We start from the raw sequence: 17,330 nt of genomic DNA, 5'->3' as shown, positions 1-17,330 counted from the left end.
TTAGGTAGGAAATGTGCTTTTAAGGACTGTGTTTGTAGCAGTACTCATGTAATTGAGGTACCAGCTCTGGTAACTGTGTGCTGCTGTGCCACACACTTCCCAGTTTATTCACTGGCCTTTCATGCCCTGAGCAGCTGCAGTAATTACCAGTGTGCTTGCACACTGTGTGTAATAGCAGGCAATTGTAACTTGAGATAAAGCATATTGCAATAGCTGTTCATTTTCACCGCTTCTTTTTTCTCCTTAGGTAATTCTAGAAGCTATGGACATCCTCTTTAGAATAAGAGGAGGCTTGGATCTTGCATTTCAGCTAGCAACTACTGATGGTGTGTCTGTAAGACCATAATAGATTTCTTAACATTTATATGACCAACCTTTTAATAATTAAGTAGTTATAATGTTTATTTTCTTGGCATTTCACTAGATGTTAAGTGCTTCTTCCCAAACCCGTAAAGAAAAAGAATAACATTTTTGTACTTAATCTCCATTAATTTTCTGACAGTCTTTTCCCATTGTGTGTTTTTTATTTTAATTGGAAGTAAAGTTTAAATTGCCTTTCTTGGATCATTTTATTTACATATTTTTCCTACCTATGGATGTGGTGTTGAGATAACTTTTCAGTTGTAATCCAAAGTGGACCCTTGAATTCTAAGTAAAGAGAGCATCGCTTCATGACAGTTAATTTGGTTAGACAGGATTATATTAATAATACAGTTTTGAGATTGTGGTCTAGTCTTTCTAGAGCAGTAGAGAAGATGAACAAGCTAACTAGTTACTCTACTGAATTTAGGCAGGATTGGGTACTGCAATTCCATGTGGTAACAAGGGGTTAGACCATATGGCATTAAGAGGCTCCTCTGGGCCCACGTTCTTACAGTAACGTGGCATTCACATCAGAAAGCTGCTCAAGGTTGTCAGCGGACACTGATAGGGCACAGTGTGGAAGGAGGGTGTCTTTAGCTCACCTGTAGCTCATTCTGCATTTTAAAAGAACATGTCTTTACCAGAAACTCTGAATTCACTGCTAGCAAACCTTGAAAAGGACTTTGGCTCATTTCAGTTTGTGATGCGGAATGAAAGTGTTGAATAGGTTGGCCTAGTCAATAGAAACTCTTTTGTGAATTGCAGCCTCAGAGAAAGGCTATTTGTTTGACTTTGTTTACAGTGTAGTGAATTTTAACTACACAGATTGTTCAAATACATGGTATTTGCACCTGTTAGTGTGTAAATATGGCAGACCACTCCTTTTGAAGGCAGTGAGCTTTTTCTATTGTAGGAGATTTAGCTAAATATGTTGAGTTCTGTTTGATTTTTCTGATACTGTAGTTTTTCCAGACTTCTAGTGCAAAAGTGAACTAATAGAGGCCAAATCTAAGTTAATGTGTTAAAGAAATGGCATTCAGCATAGTCTTTGATAGCTTGTTAGGTTTTATGTAACTTGTTGCATTCTGAGCAATTGTTTTTAGTCTCCTCAGTGGGGAAAACAATGCTGGTAATGAGCAAAAGTTGTTCTGCCATATCCAGTATTGGTTCAGGTTGTAAGGAATGGGTGAAACTTAAAAAGTCAAGTCAAGCTCTGAAAGACAGCTGTCTATACCAGTAATAAAGATTTAGGCTGACCAGTGTGTGGCTTACAGTTACGGGTTAATGTTGGCCAAAATTTGGTCTGCAGCTGGAGTGTAGGCCCTGCTTTTCAAAAAAACTTAGTATATTTTTGGTCTGTATTTCTGAATAATGATATGAAGTCAGAAATATGTGACTCAGATTGAATTTTTCCAGGCTTTACTCAAAAGACTAAATATAACCATACATAGAAGTTTGTCTGTACACAGAAGTTCATTTGCATCTGTAAACTTAGTTAAGAGTTATTGATGTGAGAATCGACTATAGTGTAGGTTATTCTTCTGTAATTCATTCAGCTCTTCATATTTGACAGCATCTGAGAGAAACAGTACACTTTTGTTCAGGCAGGTATGAGTGTGAATGTTTGAGACAGGCCTTCTAAGTGAAATCTTACCTCAGTTTTTGTTTATATAACCATTTTTCTTATCATAACAGCACTTATGTTTTTATTCCAAGTCAAAACATGTATTTTTTTTTTTTAAATGTACACCCAGCAGCTATAACAAAAGTGAGGGAATTTTCTAGGCTAATTATATCCTTATTGTGTTTCAGAGGCATCAACAAAAAAGGCACTAGGATATGTTTTCAGTGATCTTGCAAACAAACTGTCCTCAGATGTTCTTGTATTAAGAATTTGCCACAGTTCAGTCTATGTGTGGCCTAACAATGGTATGAGCAGTGTTCCAGAGCTGACCGATGATTCTGCTTGTAAGGAGATAAAACGATTTATACAGTGAGTATGTTTAAAATTATAATTTTAAAAAATAGATTAATTTCATACTATAGAAATTTCTCTTTCTGTTGATACTGCAGATTTGATCAAGATGATGAGACCAAACGAAAGCTTGGCAAAAAAAAGGATAAGAAGTTACAAGATACGGTATGTGTCTCACCACACTAATAAATTATATCAGACAACCTATCATTATCTTTTAAATGTTTTTAGACCTGCACTCCCTAGGCTTTTCTGTACACAAACAGAGACTGACATGACTTAAAAGAATCCCCTTAAAGTCATTGAGACTCAGCGTGAAAGCAGAGATCCATCTACAGTAGATCAGCATGTAGAAGCTTGTCTTTAATACTACTAGCTTTTTTTAGTCCAAGTATTTAATTGCTGAGTTTGATACCAAATATCTGTAATCTTACTTTTGCCTTCTTGGTGCGTGTGTTGTTGGAGATGTACTATTGGTGTCTTTATCTTCTGCAGCAGCAGATAGTCAATATTGACCTCATGTTGGAAATGACATCTTCAGTTGCTGCTTTGTCTCCAGTCATTGAAAGGGAAAATAAGGAGCACCACTATATTAATATGACATTACCAGTTGATGTTGTTATAGCTGTTTCTCCTGAAGAAACGTGGGGAAAGTAAGTGTTATCCTGGACTTCCAATTTTTTCAGCTTTATTTCTGCTTTTTCTTGAAGTAACAAAGTAAAGCTGTATCATTAATCAGTTTAATGAAGAAGCATATAGTATTTTTGTAATGGAATTTAATGATGTAAATAATAAAAGCTCTTGTAGACGGCTGTTAGCTTTAATAATCTTGAGTCACAATCCTTTTGCTATCTACAAAAAATGCAGTTTATCAGTGTCTGATAGGTTTGATAACTCATAACCATTGCTTAGCAAGGAATTGAGAAAGTCAGGAAAATATAAATATTCTGGTAAGTATGTAAGTGTGTATAAAAGTGAGAGTTGGAGTGTATTTGATGAGTCTTTGTAATCTCAGTATTATGTTAGGGGCTGCAGCTGGGTGGGTGAAGGTGGAAAACATAAGAGTCTTCCAATGTATTTTCTTCTTGCATTTTTTTCCATAGGATTTAACTTCTGAAGGATGCTAAGTGGGGTGAATAAAATGCAAAAAAAAAAACCCATATAGTCATATATGTAACTTTTATTTTGGCAAATGCTTGTAATGGCTGTGTTTGTGATATTGGACCAGGGTAGCTGCACTTTGGGGTTGAATCACTAGGGAGTAGTTTCTGTGTGCAGACATGCTTTGAGTAAAGCAGAGTGAGGTTCTGTCTCTGCCTGTGTGAGAGTGGAAGCATGGAAGTAGCAAGTTCATCAGACCAGGTGCAAATACTAATATAAGTATTGTATAACTGTCAGAGCTGTGAGAGAAAATGATCTACCATCACTGTTCTATTTCTTAAATATTCTGCCTTTTACTTTGCAGGGTACAGAATCTCCTAGTGAAAGCAATTCACAGGCAGTTAACTGACATGGAAAGATGTATCATGAAATATATGAAGGGAACATCAATTGTTGTACCAGAACAATTTCACTTCATGTTACCAGGAAAAAATCACCTTGTAACGATCTCATATCCTACAGGTATTTCAGATGATCAACTGGAAAGTTACAGAAAGGTAAAGCCAACTAATACTGACAGGACCTGATTTTTTTTTTTTTTAATTCATTATTATTGTAACTGAAGCAGTGGTAAAGTTTTTCATTTAACCACCATAGAATAAATACTAACAGATACTGCTGGTTTTTTTTAATTTATTTTTGTTATAGCTGCAGCGGTGTACTGAATGTGGAAGCTTGACTTAGAAGTTATTCTATAAAATGTGACAGATCTCATTTTTTGCAAGGGAATGATAGAAACTTCAAAACTAGATAACATTTGTTTTAGATAGATTTTATCTAAATTATGCTTCTGGTACTGTATTATTTGAATTTCTCAACTTCCATAGTAGGATATCAGATTACTTGTATCACTTACTACTTTCAGGCTTTAACAGGGGTTCTGAAACGATTAGGGTTGGGGGTTTTTTGTTTTGGTTTCTTTCTCGGGGTTGTGTGTTGTTGGATTTGTTTGTTTGTTTTGAGGGGGCTGCTTTTTGTGGCTCACAGCTGACCAGCCTTAGCTAGCTTTTGTTTGTTTTTTGCCTCCTGGGTTGGCACATCTAGAAGAAGGAATATGGATGAGGTGGGAAAACGTTCTGATGTGGCCATCTTTTCAGATTGAGAGTTTTACCTGGCAGGTACCACAGTTCAGGTCACACAGTTACATGTACTGAGGGTGGGGAAGGAATCTTCTGCTACCTTAGAGGTGCAGAAGCTGTGGGGATCTTCCATCTTCCAGGTGAAGCATTGTTGGGTATATAAAACCTAATCTCTTCCTTGCATTTGCAGAGGCCTCAGGCACTGGTGACACATTAAGTCTTTCCTGCTCTTGTTTTCTGTGCACTCTTACCCACTGATTGCTGAGCATGACTGTAGCTAATGTAGATGGGGTCAGTGTTGGGTCATCTGTGTAAAATGTATTACCTGTGTTACACACATCATCCCAGATGATCTCATCATTCCTTTCACTCTTAAGCTCTGTGAAATAAGACAATACATCTCTTTAAATGGTACTGCTGTGTTGTAAACAGTGCTTAAGAGATTTTTAGAATAGACCGAATCTGCTTCAACCACAAGCTCAGTATCTTTACTATCTCAGTACGTGGTATTTGTATGTCTTCAGTATTAGTTAAAATTATAATTCAGACTGTGTATATCTACAGTAGTACATGGATAAAACTGTAATCCTTTTCTGTTATGGTGCGTTTTACCTACTTCCATAAGACACTTGTCAGTCATGATATCTTGAATGGGGCTCCAGCGGCAGGCGTTAGATAACAGGAATGCATACAATAGTGAGTCCTTTAGACAGAAGGTAAGCCTACATGAGTTTCCTTTTGGGAGGTGAGATCTAGTAGTAAACATACATGCTGAATATTAATATATTAAATTTTATTAATAAATAAAATATATTAATAAAATTAAATTTACTGAGCTATGCTCTTAAAATTGTTCATGTTATAATGTGTTTCTCAATCAGAAATTTTAATTGCACTCTATTTTTATTCTAACTTGCATGTAGGAATTACATGGGTTATTAAATCTGCCCTGTGACAGACCATATTTCAAGAGAGCAAATGCTTATCATTTTCCAGATGAACCATATAAAGATGGATATCTGAGGAATCCACATTTACATCTTAATTCACCTGCTACAGAGTCTGGTATGGTAAGTTTAAACTGAAACACTTGTAAGAAAGTATTTTTTTAATTTTGAGATTTGTTGTTAAAAGAAGTAATTTAGTCAATATCGTATAGATGAGGGTGAATTAACAGACCTGGCCTTTTAAGCAAAAGGGCTTCTCTGCACAAAATGACATTGCTTTAGCTACATTTGTCCCAAAGAAATTGCATTTTCTTGGAAAAGGATGTACACATTTTTAGCATGTATTTTGAAAGCTTCTCAGAACCAGAACAAGAAACTAAAACTACGAATGGAGATGTTTAGGAGACCAAAAAAAAGGAGGAGTAATCATGTGTGAGTAACAGCTCTTCAGTTCTTTCAAAGATTCGCGATTTCCACATGAAAGCTTGTACAGTGTAAGTGACAAGTCATAGGACTTACCTGAAAATTGATGCAAGTGTGACCAGATGCGTTTGTATTCTCTCTTTCTGTGCAGGTTTATTTAGTACATGGTATATACAGTTATCACCACTATATGCAGGATCGGATCGATGACAATGGTTGGGGCTGTGCCTATCGGTCTTTGCAGACAATCTGTTCTTGGTTCAAGCACCAAGGTTACATTGATACACCTGTACCGACACACAAGGAAATTCAACAGGTATGGAACATTTAGGCAGATTAATTATTTTATGCACACTTGTCTAGAAACGTTTGTATACATTATTTATACATATCAAATTCATTAGACTTCTGACTTGTGTGATACTTCATAGAATCATAGAATGGTTTGGATTGGAAGGGACCTTAAAGATCATCCAGTTCCAACCCCCCTGCCGTCAGCAGGGACACCTTCCACTAGATCAGGTTGCTCAAAGCCTCATCCAACCTGGCCTTAAACACTTCCAGGGAGGGGGCATCCACAACTTCCGTGGGCAACCTGTTCCAGTGTCTGACCACCCTCACAGTGAAAAACTTCTTCCTAATATCTAATCTAAACCTCCCCTCTTTCAGTTTAAACCCATTTCCCCTTGTTTTGTCATTAGTTGTCCTTATGAAAAGTCCCTCCCCAGCTTTCCTGTAGGCCCCTTCAGGTACTGGAAGGCCGCTATAAGATCTCCCCGGAGCCTTCTCTTCTCCAGGCTGAGCAGCCCCAACTCTTTCAGCCTGTCCTCATAGGAGAGGTGCTCCAGCCCTCAGATCATCCTCGTGGCCCTTCTCTGGACTAGTTCTAACTGGTCCATGTCTTTCTTATGTTGGGGGCTCCAGAACTGGACGCAGTATTTTTAATTTCTCTCTTAAATGGAACTATAGTTGTTCTGAATTACTATTTTTAACAAGTTTTATTATGTGAGATCTGCCTCCAAATGTCTATTACTGTCGGGTGACATTGTCTGTACAAATAAGACTCATTAAAATAGTCTCCTAAATATTTCTTTGGATTAATGTTCTATTAGAAGCTCAGATTATGACATTTTCACTGTTTTTGACAAATGATAGAAAACAAAGAACTCAGTGTGTCATATTAAAATCAGTTTTAATACTGACTTGTATTCATTGACAGCTGGATTAGTCCCCAGATGCTGTGCATTGATTTACTGCTTTATTTTGCAACTTTGCCTTAGAGAGTAGTGGGCTTTTCCTGTTTCTTTGAACTCTCCTTCACTTCTTTTTCTATTGTGAATTCAAATGCATACCTGAATATGTTCATTTCTGTTAACAGCACTGAAGAAAAACTGTAGGTTTGGGTAGCTAATATTGTATGCCTAGCAAGAAAGAAATACTGCAATTATCCAAAGTCTTCTAAAAATAGTTCTTTGCATTATATTCATTTACTGAACATTTTTAGCAAAGTTTGGTTCAGCCCATAAAACATCTTTGATCATACTTAACAGGGATGCAAGCACTGAAGTTAAAACTGTGTTTCCTGAACGTTTCTCAGTCCATAGCTAAACCTAAAAGCAACTGAAATCCATACACTGCTGAAGTATTTTTAGACATATAGAAGAGGGCAGAAGCCTTCAGGAGACTTTGTGGGCTTTGTATCCTAAGTGAAAAAGGCCCCTCTCGAGTGTTTCATGTAACATAGAAGCCTCAGAATGGAGAAGAGTTTAAAATAAACAACCACCTTTGGTGTATTTCAGTGACCTCTTCCTCAGGGCGCTATTTTATGGATCCTTTTCTGAGATGCTTTGAGTGGGAATCCAGGTACTTCAGTCTGTGAAGTGGATTCTGCAGTATGAATGATGCACTCCATTATTAGATGGACCTGGGGTTATATTCTGTGCTTATAGGCACTGTTCTGTATTAGTGTTCAAGTGACATTTCCAAAACAGAACCACAATGAATGAATTGAACATCCATTTGTCTGCTTTTGACTGGCTAGCTTCAAAACATGTTCCCATATATATATATATATATATATAAAAACCAGCTTTGTTCACAGAAAGTGGTGGAGTTGCCTACTCTGTTGTTGACGTTTGTTTTTCTTCTCCATCTTGACATTGCAAAGGCACTGGTTGATGCCGGAGACAAGCCTGCAGCCTTTGTTGGGTCACGGCAGTGGATTGGCTCAATTGAGGTACAGCTTGTTTTGAATCAGCTTTTTGGAATAACATCAAAAATATTATTTGTCAGGTAAGAATCAATATCTGTTTAATAGCTCAGCTTTAGGATTTACTAAAAAGACTGAATGTCTTAAAATGCAAATTACCATTACAATACATGGGATAATAAAAGAGGTAATAAATCTTTTAAGGGTTCCTTGTTCATAAAACCTCTATTGCTGCCTTTGGTTGTGCCAAGCGCTTACAAATGAAAGTGTTGCTAAATTTCTTGTGTTCTCGGGGCTCGAGTCTGCAGTTGCTATAAATGGCTTAACAATATGCAAATTGATGTGGAATTCAGCCTGTTCCTTTGCACCACAAACATAATTTTTGAAGCAGGAACACAGTGTGGCGGCCACAATGAACTGAATGCACACTGACAGTAAATTATTACTTTGTCCACAGAGCTAACCCATCAGGCAAATTGCTGAGCAGCCTGGAAATAGTGTTCTCTTTTCTGCATTTGTGCAACAGATAAATCAAGGGATTTGTTTCTGTTCTGACAATCTGACATTCTCATACACAATAAAGAACCCCGCAAATATATTTGGGAGAAAAAGAATAATGTTCAGCACTTCTCAGAAGTAAAATTACTGGGTTTTCATCATTTAGGCAGCACTAAGCGGACTAATAAATCCCTCAGCATTTTGTGATACATACAATAACAAAATAAAAAATATATACTAACTTAGGATGTATGAAAACTCTAGTCAAACAAAATGCTACTCATCAGTTATGTTTATTTGGAGCAAATTCTGCTGTAGCTATTCTAAAAAGAGCATGTGACCATGGTGATGGTGATTCTTAGCAGTAGGAAAATAGTTCAGTTCTTCAGTATTTTGTAAAGCTTTATACTGCCAATTTTAATCTTTTTTGTTCCAGAGCTTACATTTGCAGATGATCCACCTCTTATTTATAGCAGCTGTGACAGGCCTTGCCAGTATGAAGGTTTTTATTCCTGCACATAAGAATATAGAACAGATTCCTTTGTGAACTGGGTAGAATTGCTCATAGTGCTGCTGAAAGGGAGCACCAGTGTTTTTCAGGATTATGAAAAGCCAATATCACTCCCATGCTGAGAAGGAGAAATGTCATGTAGCTTTTTCAGCTGGTCACTGGCAGTGGATAGCATTTTTGTCTTGGGCTTATTTCCAGCCAGCACCTCTTACTCTGTAAGGAAATAAGACTTCACAGCTGCACCAGCAACACTGGTACCAAATCCATTATTGTAAATACACCGTTTCCCAGAGTTCCAGTTTTGTATTCTGTCTGCATTTAATCAGTCTCTCCAGGAACTTGAGAAGCAGGCACAGAGGCTTTCTTTGTGTTTTCAAAAGGTTGACCATTATATGAAGAAATGCAAAGACATTAAAAATATCTGTATTAATTTCCTTGCCTAGCTTCTGTCACCACTCGTAGGAGCACTTTCAGTCTTCTAAGGGGAATATGAGCCTCTGTTGGACAAATGTCTTCAGCTCCGAATCCTGGAGTACGTGCATGTGTTCTGTGTGCCTTTCCTTTCCACACAGACTTCTGTTGTTGTGGCTGCTCCTCGTAGTTGGAAAGGAAAGCAGGCAGATTATAACAAAGCGAAGTTCAGTGTTGCTTTGAACAGATTACTATTGTTATTTAAGATTTGATTTTTTTAAAGCCAGCTTGGGCATGAGTTCTGCAAGTAACACCTTATTTTTGTTATGCTTCTGATGAAGCTCTGTTACTTCAGACTCCCCCTTGCTGACAGATGTAGCCAGTCTGTTTGTCAACCGCCTGGAGGGAGCACTGGGGCTCACCAGCTGTCCCCACTGTGGGAGGCAAGCAGCAGACTCGTTTTAGAAGCTGGGTGACTCTGGGTGCTCCAGTGGCAACTAGGCTTATAGCACATTCATGGGTCCAACCAGAATCTGTGAGCTGCATTAAAAAGGTGGATGATTTTTTTTATTTTTTTTTTCCAGATTGTCCCAGGATGTTTACACAAGAAAACTCTTAAGCCACTTTCTAATCAGTTACCTTTGCAGTTAACCAGTATAATGGATAACTGGAGAATCAAGCCTAGTGAGGATGACAAATGTATTGTTGTTTTTCTTACCTAGCCAGGGTTCTGAACTAGCGTTGCAGGGAAGAGAGCTTGCTAATCATTTCAAGACGGAAGGGACTCCAGTTATGATTGGTAAGTGCTCGAGTATCGAAGAATGCCAGTGAAAGTGCATGGTCTCCCTGTGCTGAGTTTCATTTTAGTTACAGCTCATTCAGTTTACTGTACGAGAGTTAATGAAGACTCTAGATTAATTAAAAATTATGCTTTTCCCAGGGGAGCCTGGAAAACGATACGATTTAGTGTGGCTAGTATCTTTTCACTCAGTATTTCTCCCAGTCTGAGTATTCAACCTGGTGACAATAGTCAGTCTAAATGGTGTTCTTAAAAACTGCTCTTGAAGTCAGAACTCGAGAGCTGCTCTCTAGAGGAGCAGAAGTTCACACAGTTCCCCAGAACTTCCCATCACAGGATAGCAGTGCTTATCTGGCTTTCAAGAGAAGGTGGTTATCCAAATTCTTTTTAAGACCAGTTTTAATCTGAAATGCTGGTAATATAAGATGCTGTTCATAAGAACGCTGTAACTTTAATTGAGCTATTTCCAAGACAGCTATGTTTTAGAAAGCAAAGAATATTGAAAATACCATTTTCAGCTTTAATAAAACTTTAATTTTAGCCATTTTTGCAACCTGTATTTGACACTCCATAAAGACAGTTATTCTCTCAAATTAGAGGTGCCAGAAGTCCAGATTTTTGTATGAAATATTCTTGGCATTTCTGCAGCCTTTTTGTCTAAATGTCAAGAATTTAGAATCCTATATTGAAAAATCTTTTAGTCTGTAACTTATCCTTCCCCATAATGCTCTCTTGTGGATCGGTTTAATGTTTCTTGTTGTTGAGGGGGTAGGGGAGGTTGGCTTTTTGGGGTGGGTTTTACGTTGTTTTGCGGGTTTTTTTGCTTGTGTTCTCTTGGGGTTTTTGCAATTCCTGTGTGTTGTGTGCGGTCATTACTACAGTATCCCAAGGGTGTAAACTCCTTGTGCTATCTGAAAGAAAATGCAAGAGTTTACCTGTGGCCAGCTCATCAGAACATCCCCTTTTCCTGTTGGCAGGCTAGAGGAAGGGAAATTGGAAATTACGACTCTGCCCCTAATATCCATTGATGGAACTTAATAGAAAGCAGCAGATAACCCTTATCCAGAAATTCTGATTTCTGTTCTAATTTTAGTCCTTTTACAGTAGGAAGTTTTCCAGATTCCTTTTCTACAGTTAAGTTTCTTTAAAGAAAAAGTGAGCAAAACAGATGTTTGAAATATTCTTGACTTCATCTGGTGGAAGTGCTGAGGATTTAACCTGCCTTGCTGACATGGAAGAAATTTGGAAAGTAAATTCTCTAGTTGTAGTAAGTAAAGTAAAATAAGTAATCTTCCTTAGTTTGTAGTGAAAATATGTTGTTTAATAACGTGAAGAATCTTATGTAGGACAGCTTCAGAATCATTTTGATAACCAAGCTAATCTGTTAATAGAAAGTGTTGATGTACTTTTACAGTAAACTTGCACATTTAACCAATCTCAGTGAAATATTTTTAGTAATCTGTGTTCCTCCTGTTTTAGGTGGAGGTGTTTTGGCTCACACGATACTGGGAGTGGCTTGGAATGAGTTTACAGGACACATAAAATATTTGATTCTGGACCCACATTACACTGGAGGAGAAGACTTGCATGTTATTTTGGAAAAGGTGAGGCTTGATGCACCTGCGCATATATATACACACATACGCGTATACATATATTTTGGCGTTAAATAACGTACAGCCAAACACAAATTGGCTGTTCCATGGCTTTTCCATTCCCTATGGAGGAACTGCTGATCCCAGTTAACCTCCATCTATGCTACTTGCTGTTAGTTTCTGAAACTTAGTGTCTTTGGAGAAGATATACTGGCTCAACAACTACTTCAAGTTGTTACAGTACAAAGAAATGTTCTTTAGAATCATAGAATCATTGAGGTTGGAAAAGACCTCTAAGATCATGAAGTCCAACTGTCCACCCAACACCACCATGGCCACTAAACCATGTCCTGAAGTGCCATGTCTACATGTTTTTTGAACACCTCCAGGGATGGTGACTCCACCACTTCCCTGGGCAGCCTGTTCCAATGCTTGATAAGACTTTCAGTGAAGAATTTTTTCCTGATATCCAATCTAAACCTCCCCTGGTACAACTTGCTATTTCTTCTTATCCTATCTCTAGCTACTTGAGAGAAGAGACCAACACCCACCTCACTAGAGTCTCCTTTCAGGTAGCTGAAGAGAGCAATAAAGTCTTCCCTGAGCCTCCTTTTCTTGAGACTAAACCACTAAGCCACTCCTCACAAGACTTGTTCTCCAGACCCTTCAGCAGCTTCATTGCCCTTCTCTGGATGTGCTCCAGCATCTCAATGTCCTTCCTGTAGTGAGGGGACCAAAACTGAACACAGTACTCAAGGTGCAGCCTCACCAGCGCCAAGTACAGGGGCATGATTACCTCCCTACTCCTGCTGGCCACACTGTTTCTGATACAGGCCAGGATGCTGTTGGTCTTCTTGGCCACCTGGGCACCCTGCTGGCTCATGTTCAGCTGGCTGTCTACCAGCACTTTCTTTGAAACCATCTTCCCTTTTACCCAGCAGTGCATAAAATAAATGTGTCGAAAGGAACAGAAAAATCTGTTCAGCCTGTAAAATGCTGTTACTGAAGCAGAGAAGAGAACCATTTACTTAATTAAAAAAACAAAACAAAACACTAGTCACTCTCAAATCAGGCCTTGACATAAGTTTAAAGGGCAAGTACTGACCTGTTTTGAAAATGTGGGAATCTCTAAAGAACTAAAGGGTATGTAACATTATTTCTGTATTTAAAGCTGCTCAAATAGATGACACAGCACATTACAAAACAGTAAACATAGTATCAGAAACTTAAACTGTGAAAGTGGCTAAATCATCCTATAGGTGTTAAATAATCAATTTCTTTTCTGTTCTTCATATTGAGTTGCAAATAGCAACTTCTATTTCATGTCTTTATTTGATATCCTTGGGTTGAGCCCAACTAGAAAAGCTGTTGAAGAAACATTTTTCTAGTCCCATAATGATCAAAGCTTGAGATGAAAACAGAAAGAATCCATTTCCAAAGAACATGTAGAACCAAAGGCTGCTACAGCTACAAGATGTTCAGGAATGGTCCTGGAGGATAAAAGAGATGCAAAACTCCCTTTCTTCATCAAAAGTGGTAGAGGGGGAATGATGTGCACTCTAAGTTTGTAGCTCTTTTCTTCAAAAACCTCCTCATATCATTATGTGGTACTCTTCAAACTTAAGAGCTTTGTTAGGCTCTTTCTGCTAAATCATGATCAAGAGCAGGCACACCTGACATCAACAGCTCTGGCTGTGAAACAGAAGCAGCAGCAGAGAGCAGTGGGAAGTGGGGGGGTAGGAAAGGAGATGCTGCTCTTCAGGAACTGAGCTGGAATGGGGAAGGAGGAAGAGAGAGAGACTCTGCAAAGTGTTTTCTGTTAATGTGCTTCCAGGCATGTAGAGAGCTTCCTGAAAATTTGCAGCAGATGTAAATGCTATCTTGCTTTTTCTTGGACAGGGCTGGTGTGGATGGAAGGGCCCAGAGTTTTGGAACAAGGATGCCTATTATAATCTGTGCCTACCTCAACGACCACAAACTATTTAAATTGCACTCTTATGCTGGAACATGCTAAACCAGACTACTACCTGATCTAGATAGAACTGTCTTGTTATTTATCAGAATAATGCTTTAAGTCAGTCAAAACCCAGCTGAAATAGAAATGTTGCTTGAGTAATTTAAATTAAGATTTTTTTTTTTAAATGAAACCTAAAAAATCCACCGAGTTATCTCCTGTGAACTGTATTTCCTACAAATACATTTATTAAGTAACTAATACTCTTTTGGCTTTATAAACTTTATGTTTATATAGCATTTTTTTATTATGCTAAAATCTTCACAGATTAAATGCCCAATGCTTGTATTTTATGGAATTCTTTCTTGCCAAAAAGATGAACCTTTCAGCTTCCATGTAGCTGTATTGTGCACTATGAACCTGTTCAAAGGCCGTGGGAGAAAAATGGCCATACATACTGAATTTTATGAAATTTGTTCTCATATTTACACAGGGAAAAAAGTGGGAGTATGCTCATTTATTTATAGCTGTGTGAATTCAACTATTCTAGGAAAAAAGTCTTCTGTAAGAAGTAAAAGTGAATGAGCTTTCCTCCTTCTCAGAAGGCGATAATGTACCAGCACATACATCTGTCTGCTCAGTGCATAACCCAGTCATGTTTCCTCAGACTTCGGATTCCCCTTGATTTCATTTTGGGATTACAAACTGCTGCTGTTGTCAGCTAGGAAACAAGATCTGTCATATGAATGAACAAGAATAAGTCTGTATCTAATGCCATCAGAACATGAGGATACACCTGTGATATTAGTAAAGATGCTGTCTTTGTTAGCTACTCCATCAGTAAAAGTACCTACCATTTCTTTTTTTATTTCCCCCATGGCAAAGTAGCCTGTTCAGTGGCATTCCCCATATACTATCCATTTCTTACAGGACCCTAACCTTCAATAACCTATGCAAGTTCATCCTTACTAGCAGGCTTCTAACTCCAACTGCTATGCATCTAACACCAAATTTATGTACTTAAACGCCTAAAGCATTAAAAAAAATAAAACAAAAACCCCAGCTCTGGATTGTGGCAAGCCAATGGTGTTACAAGCTATCTGGTCTTCTCCTCTTCCTGCTTATGGATCTGCTACTTTCACTCTTGTGTTGCTGTGCAGCTGGATCCTCTCTCAGAAAGCCACCTCTGTCACTTAGCGCGTAGCCAGACTGTGCTCTCAGTTTCATTGTCCGAGTGTGCTGAATGGTTGTGAGGAACTTGGCACATTCCAGAAAGCCATAAGCCAGCGCGAGGTCTGCTGCTGTTTGTCCACTGTTGTTGCACAAGCTGAAACGTAGAATTAACAACAACCATTCAGTTAAATGGGAATATCTACTATGAGCAAGCCCCTGGTCAAGATTAACTAAGTGGTAACTTCAGACAGAAGCATAAAGAATCAGTACTGAGGTGGCTTGTCGAGGGTAGCATGGGAATCTGCTAATACAGAGGACTGGTACTAAATGTAACAAGGACTAATTATTTTAAAATAAATTTGTCACCAGACTGTGACTGGCTTAGCGTATCAAAGGCAGGAGGAGGGTGAGCACAGCTTTGGTCAGAATGGAAAACTAACAAGGAGAACCTATGATCAGGAATAATCTCTTGGCAGTTACTATGGTGCTCTTCAACATGGAACTAAACAACAGCATATGCTCTATGTTACTGGGGTACGTTTGGCAGCTTTTAATACTGCTCTCATGACTGCAGTCACGTTGCATTTACACTCCTAGCATGCACAGTCTAAACAAGAAAAAAATACTGTGTACAATACACCTATCCTTTGATACTGTTCCTGAAATGACCAAATGTAGAATGTAGCTCAACTTACTCAATTTTGGCATCACCAGCAACAAGGAGAGCAAGACATTCCAAACTCCCAACTTTTGCTGCTTTATGAATTGGGGCTTCTCCAAGGCAATCCTAAAAACACGATTTATAGATAGCAGTCATTTGAAGGAAGGGGAATAGGACGAAGCTGTCTTGTTCTCCAGCGTGACTGTTAACAGAGCGTTGCTCTGCATACCATTTTGTTGTGAGTTGAGAGATTAAAGTGTACTGAATAACTTCCATGAAATGTTTAGTGTATTCATCACAGCAGAGTAGAAACTGTCCCATGCAATACTAAATGTTTAACCTTGTGGTGGTTTGGGTGGATTCACCCCTTTGACTTGCAGCCAAACACAGCCTGCTCTCTCCCCCTTGCCCAGGGAGTAGGGGAGAGAATTGGAAGGAAAAGTGCAAGGAAACTCATGGGTTGAGATAAAAACTATTTACTAATTAAAATAAAATTATAATGATAACAACAGTGATAACAGAATATACAAATGAGTGATGCACAGTGCCATGGCTCCCCCCCCGCCAACCAGTGCCCAGCCTGTGCCAGCCAGCGATACTGGAGCAGAGACAGTCCCAAAACCAAAAACCCTGGAAGAGTGAGCCCGAGTGATCCCCGAGAGAATACCCCTGTTTTCTAGTGAGCCCTGGTTTATACACTGACGTGATGTGATATGATATGGAATATTTCATTGGCACATCCAAATGCCAGTTCTGGGTTTTGCTACGTACTACACTTCCCCCTCCCAGTCCTAATGCAGCTGTGAACCAGCCAAACACGGTGGCCTTGAGCTCCAGCAGCAACTAATAACATTAGTACTTTATCAACATTCTTCTTATAACAACTCTTACACTGAAACTAAAACACAGCTATTGTAGCTACTAAGAAGAAAATTAACTCTATCCTAGCAAAGCCAGGACAAACCTTTATCTTCTAAAATATTATTTACACAGAATACACTCTGTAGACTGGTTAACAGCATCTTTCAGCACTGTGATTTCCAGGACTGCTGTGACCAACTTGCTGCTACCAGCTCAGAAGTATAAGCAAATGAAACTTTGCAGCTTGAGGAAAAAAATCCTTATGTTTACTGGAGGTAGAGGCAAAAATTCAGAGGAAAAAGGAATACCCATTTGTGTGAGAGAATTAAGGGTTTGTTTTTTGTTTTTTTTTTTTACATTGCATGCTTCACTAAGTGTGAAAACTGTATTATATCTAGCAAATGGAATTGCTGATGCAATATAGATAGGATTTCTGGTTCATGCTAGAATTAAGTTACTCTAAAATAAGCAACCTCAGATACCACATATAATACAACTGGATATAAAACCTCTCCTAGATTAAAAAAAAAGTAAATAATATACATTGGATTTACTGACATGCCAGATTAGAAGTGGGAGAAACAAAACATGTATTTTTTACCTGTTGGTTCAAATTTGCTCCTGTCTGCAGTTGCCAAAGTAGGAAAAAAGCTTCACCGCCACCGGCAGCCAGGTGAGCTGGAGACTGACCAAAGGCATCTGCAGGTGCG

The 17,330-nt window shown here is 38.5% G+C and overlaps 2 protein-coding genes across 2 annotated transcripts; one reads left to right on the top strand and one right to left on the bottom strand.

Moving 5' to 3' along the window:
• The first annotated feature begins 253 nt into the window (after positions 1–253).
• Positions 254–14,057, top strand: UFSP2 (UFM1 specific peptidase 2). The gene is made up of 11 exons (XM_029085336.1): positions 254–326; positions 2,176–2,356; positions 2,437–2,503; positions 2,834–2,991; positions 3,804–3,996; positions 5,502–5,648; positions 6,100–6,264; positions 8,116–8,240; positions 10,300–10,376; positions 11,856–11,980; positions 13,871–14,057. Exons 1-11 carry the CDS (start codon positions 263–265, stop codon positions 13,955–13,957), a joined length of 1,389 nt encoding a protein of 462 aa, XP_028941169.1. The 5' UTR covers positions 254–262; the 3' UTR covers positions 13,958–14,057.
• Positions 14,058–14,246: 189 nt separating this feature from the next.
• Positions 14,247–17,323, bottom strand: LOC104526169 (ankyrin repeat domain-containing protein 37; the record flags this gene model as incomplete). The annotated part of the gene is made up of 4 exons (XM_010169548.2): positions 14,247–14,314; positions 15,023–15,252; positions 15,794–15,885; positions 17,222–17,323. Coding segments are annotated over 4 exons (492 nt in total), but the record flags the coding sequence as incomplete, so codon positions are not given.
• Between the last annotated feature and the right edge of the window lie 7 nt (positions 17,324–17,330).

This window comes from Antrostomus carolinensis, unplaced genomic scaffold (assembly GCF_000700745.2).
Source record: "Antrostomus carolinensis isolate BGI_N321 unplaced genomic scaffold, ASM70074v2 scaffold29436, whole genome shotgun sequence".
Taxonomy (NCBI): domain Eukaryota; kingdom Metazoa; phylum Chordata; class Aves; order Caprimulgiformes; family Caprimulgidae; genus Antrostomus; species Antrostomus carolinensis.
Note: the sequence above shows the minus strand (reverse complement) of the source record. Positions and strands in the feature narration are given on the sequence as shown.

Excerpts from the sequence above, each read along its gene's own strand:
- UFSP2 (XM_029085336.1), top strand. The coding sequence starts at position 263 with ATGGACATCCTCTTTAGAATAAGAGGAGGCTTGGATCTTGCATTTCAG. Across the intron at positions 2,992-3,803 it reads CCTGAAGAAACGTGGGGAAA|GGTACAGAATCTCCTAGTGA; the intron begins GTAAGTGTTATC and ends TTTACTTTGCAG. Across the intron at positions 8,241-10,299 it reads TCAAAAATATTATTTGTCAG|CCAGGGTTCTGAACTAGCGT; the intron begins GTAAGAATCAAT and ends TTTCTTACCTAG.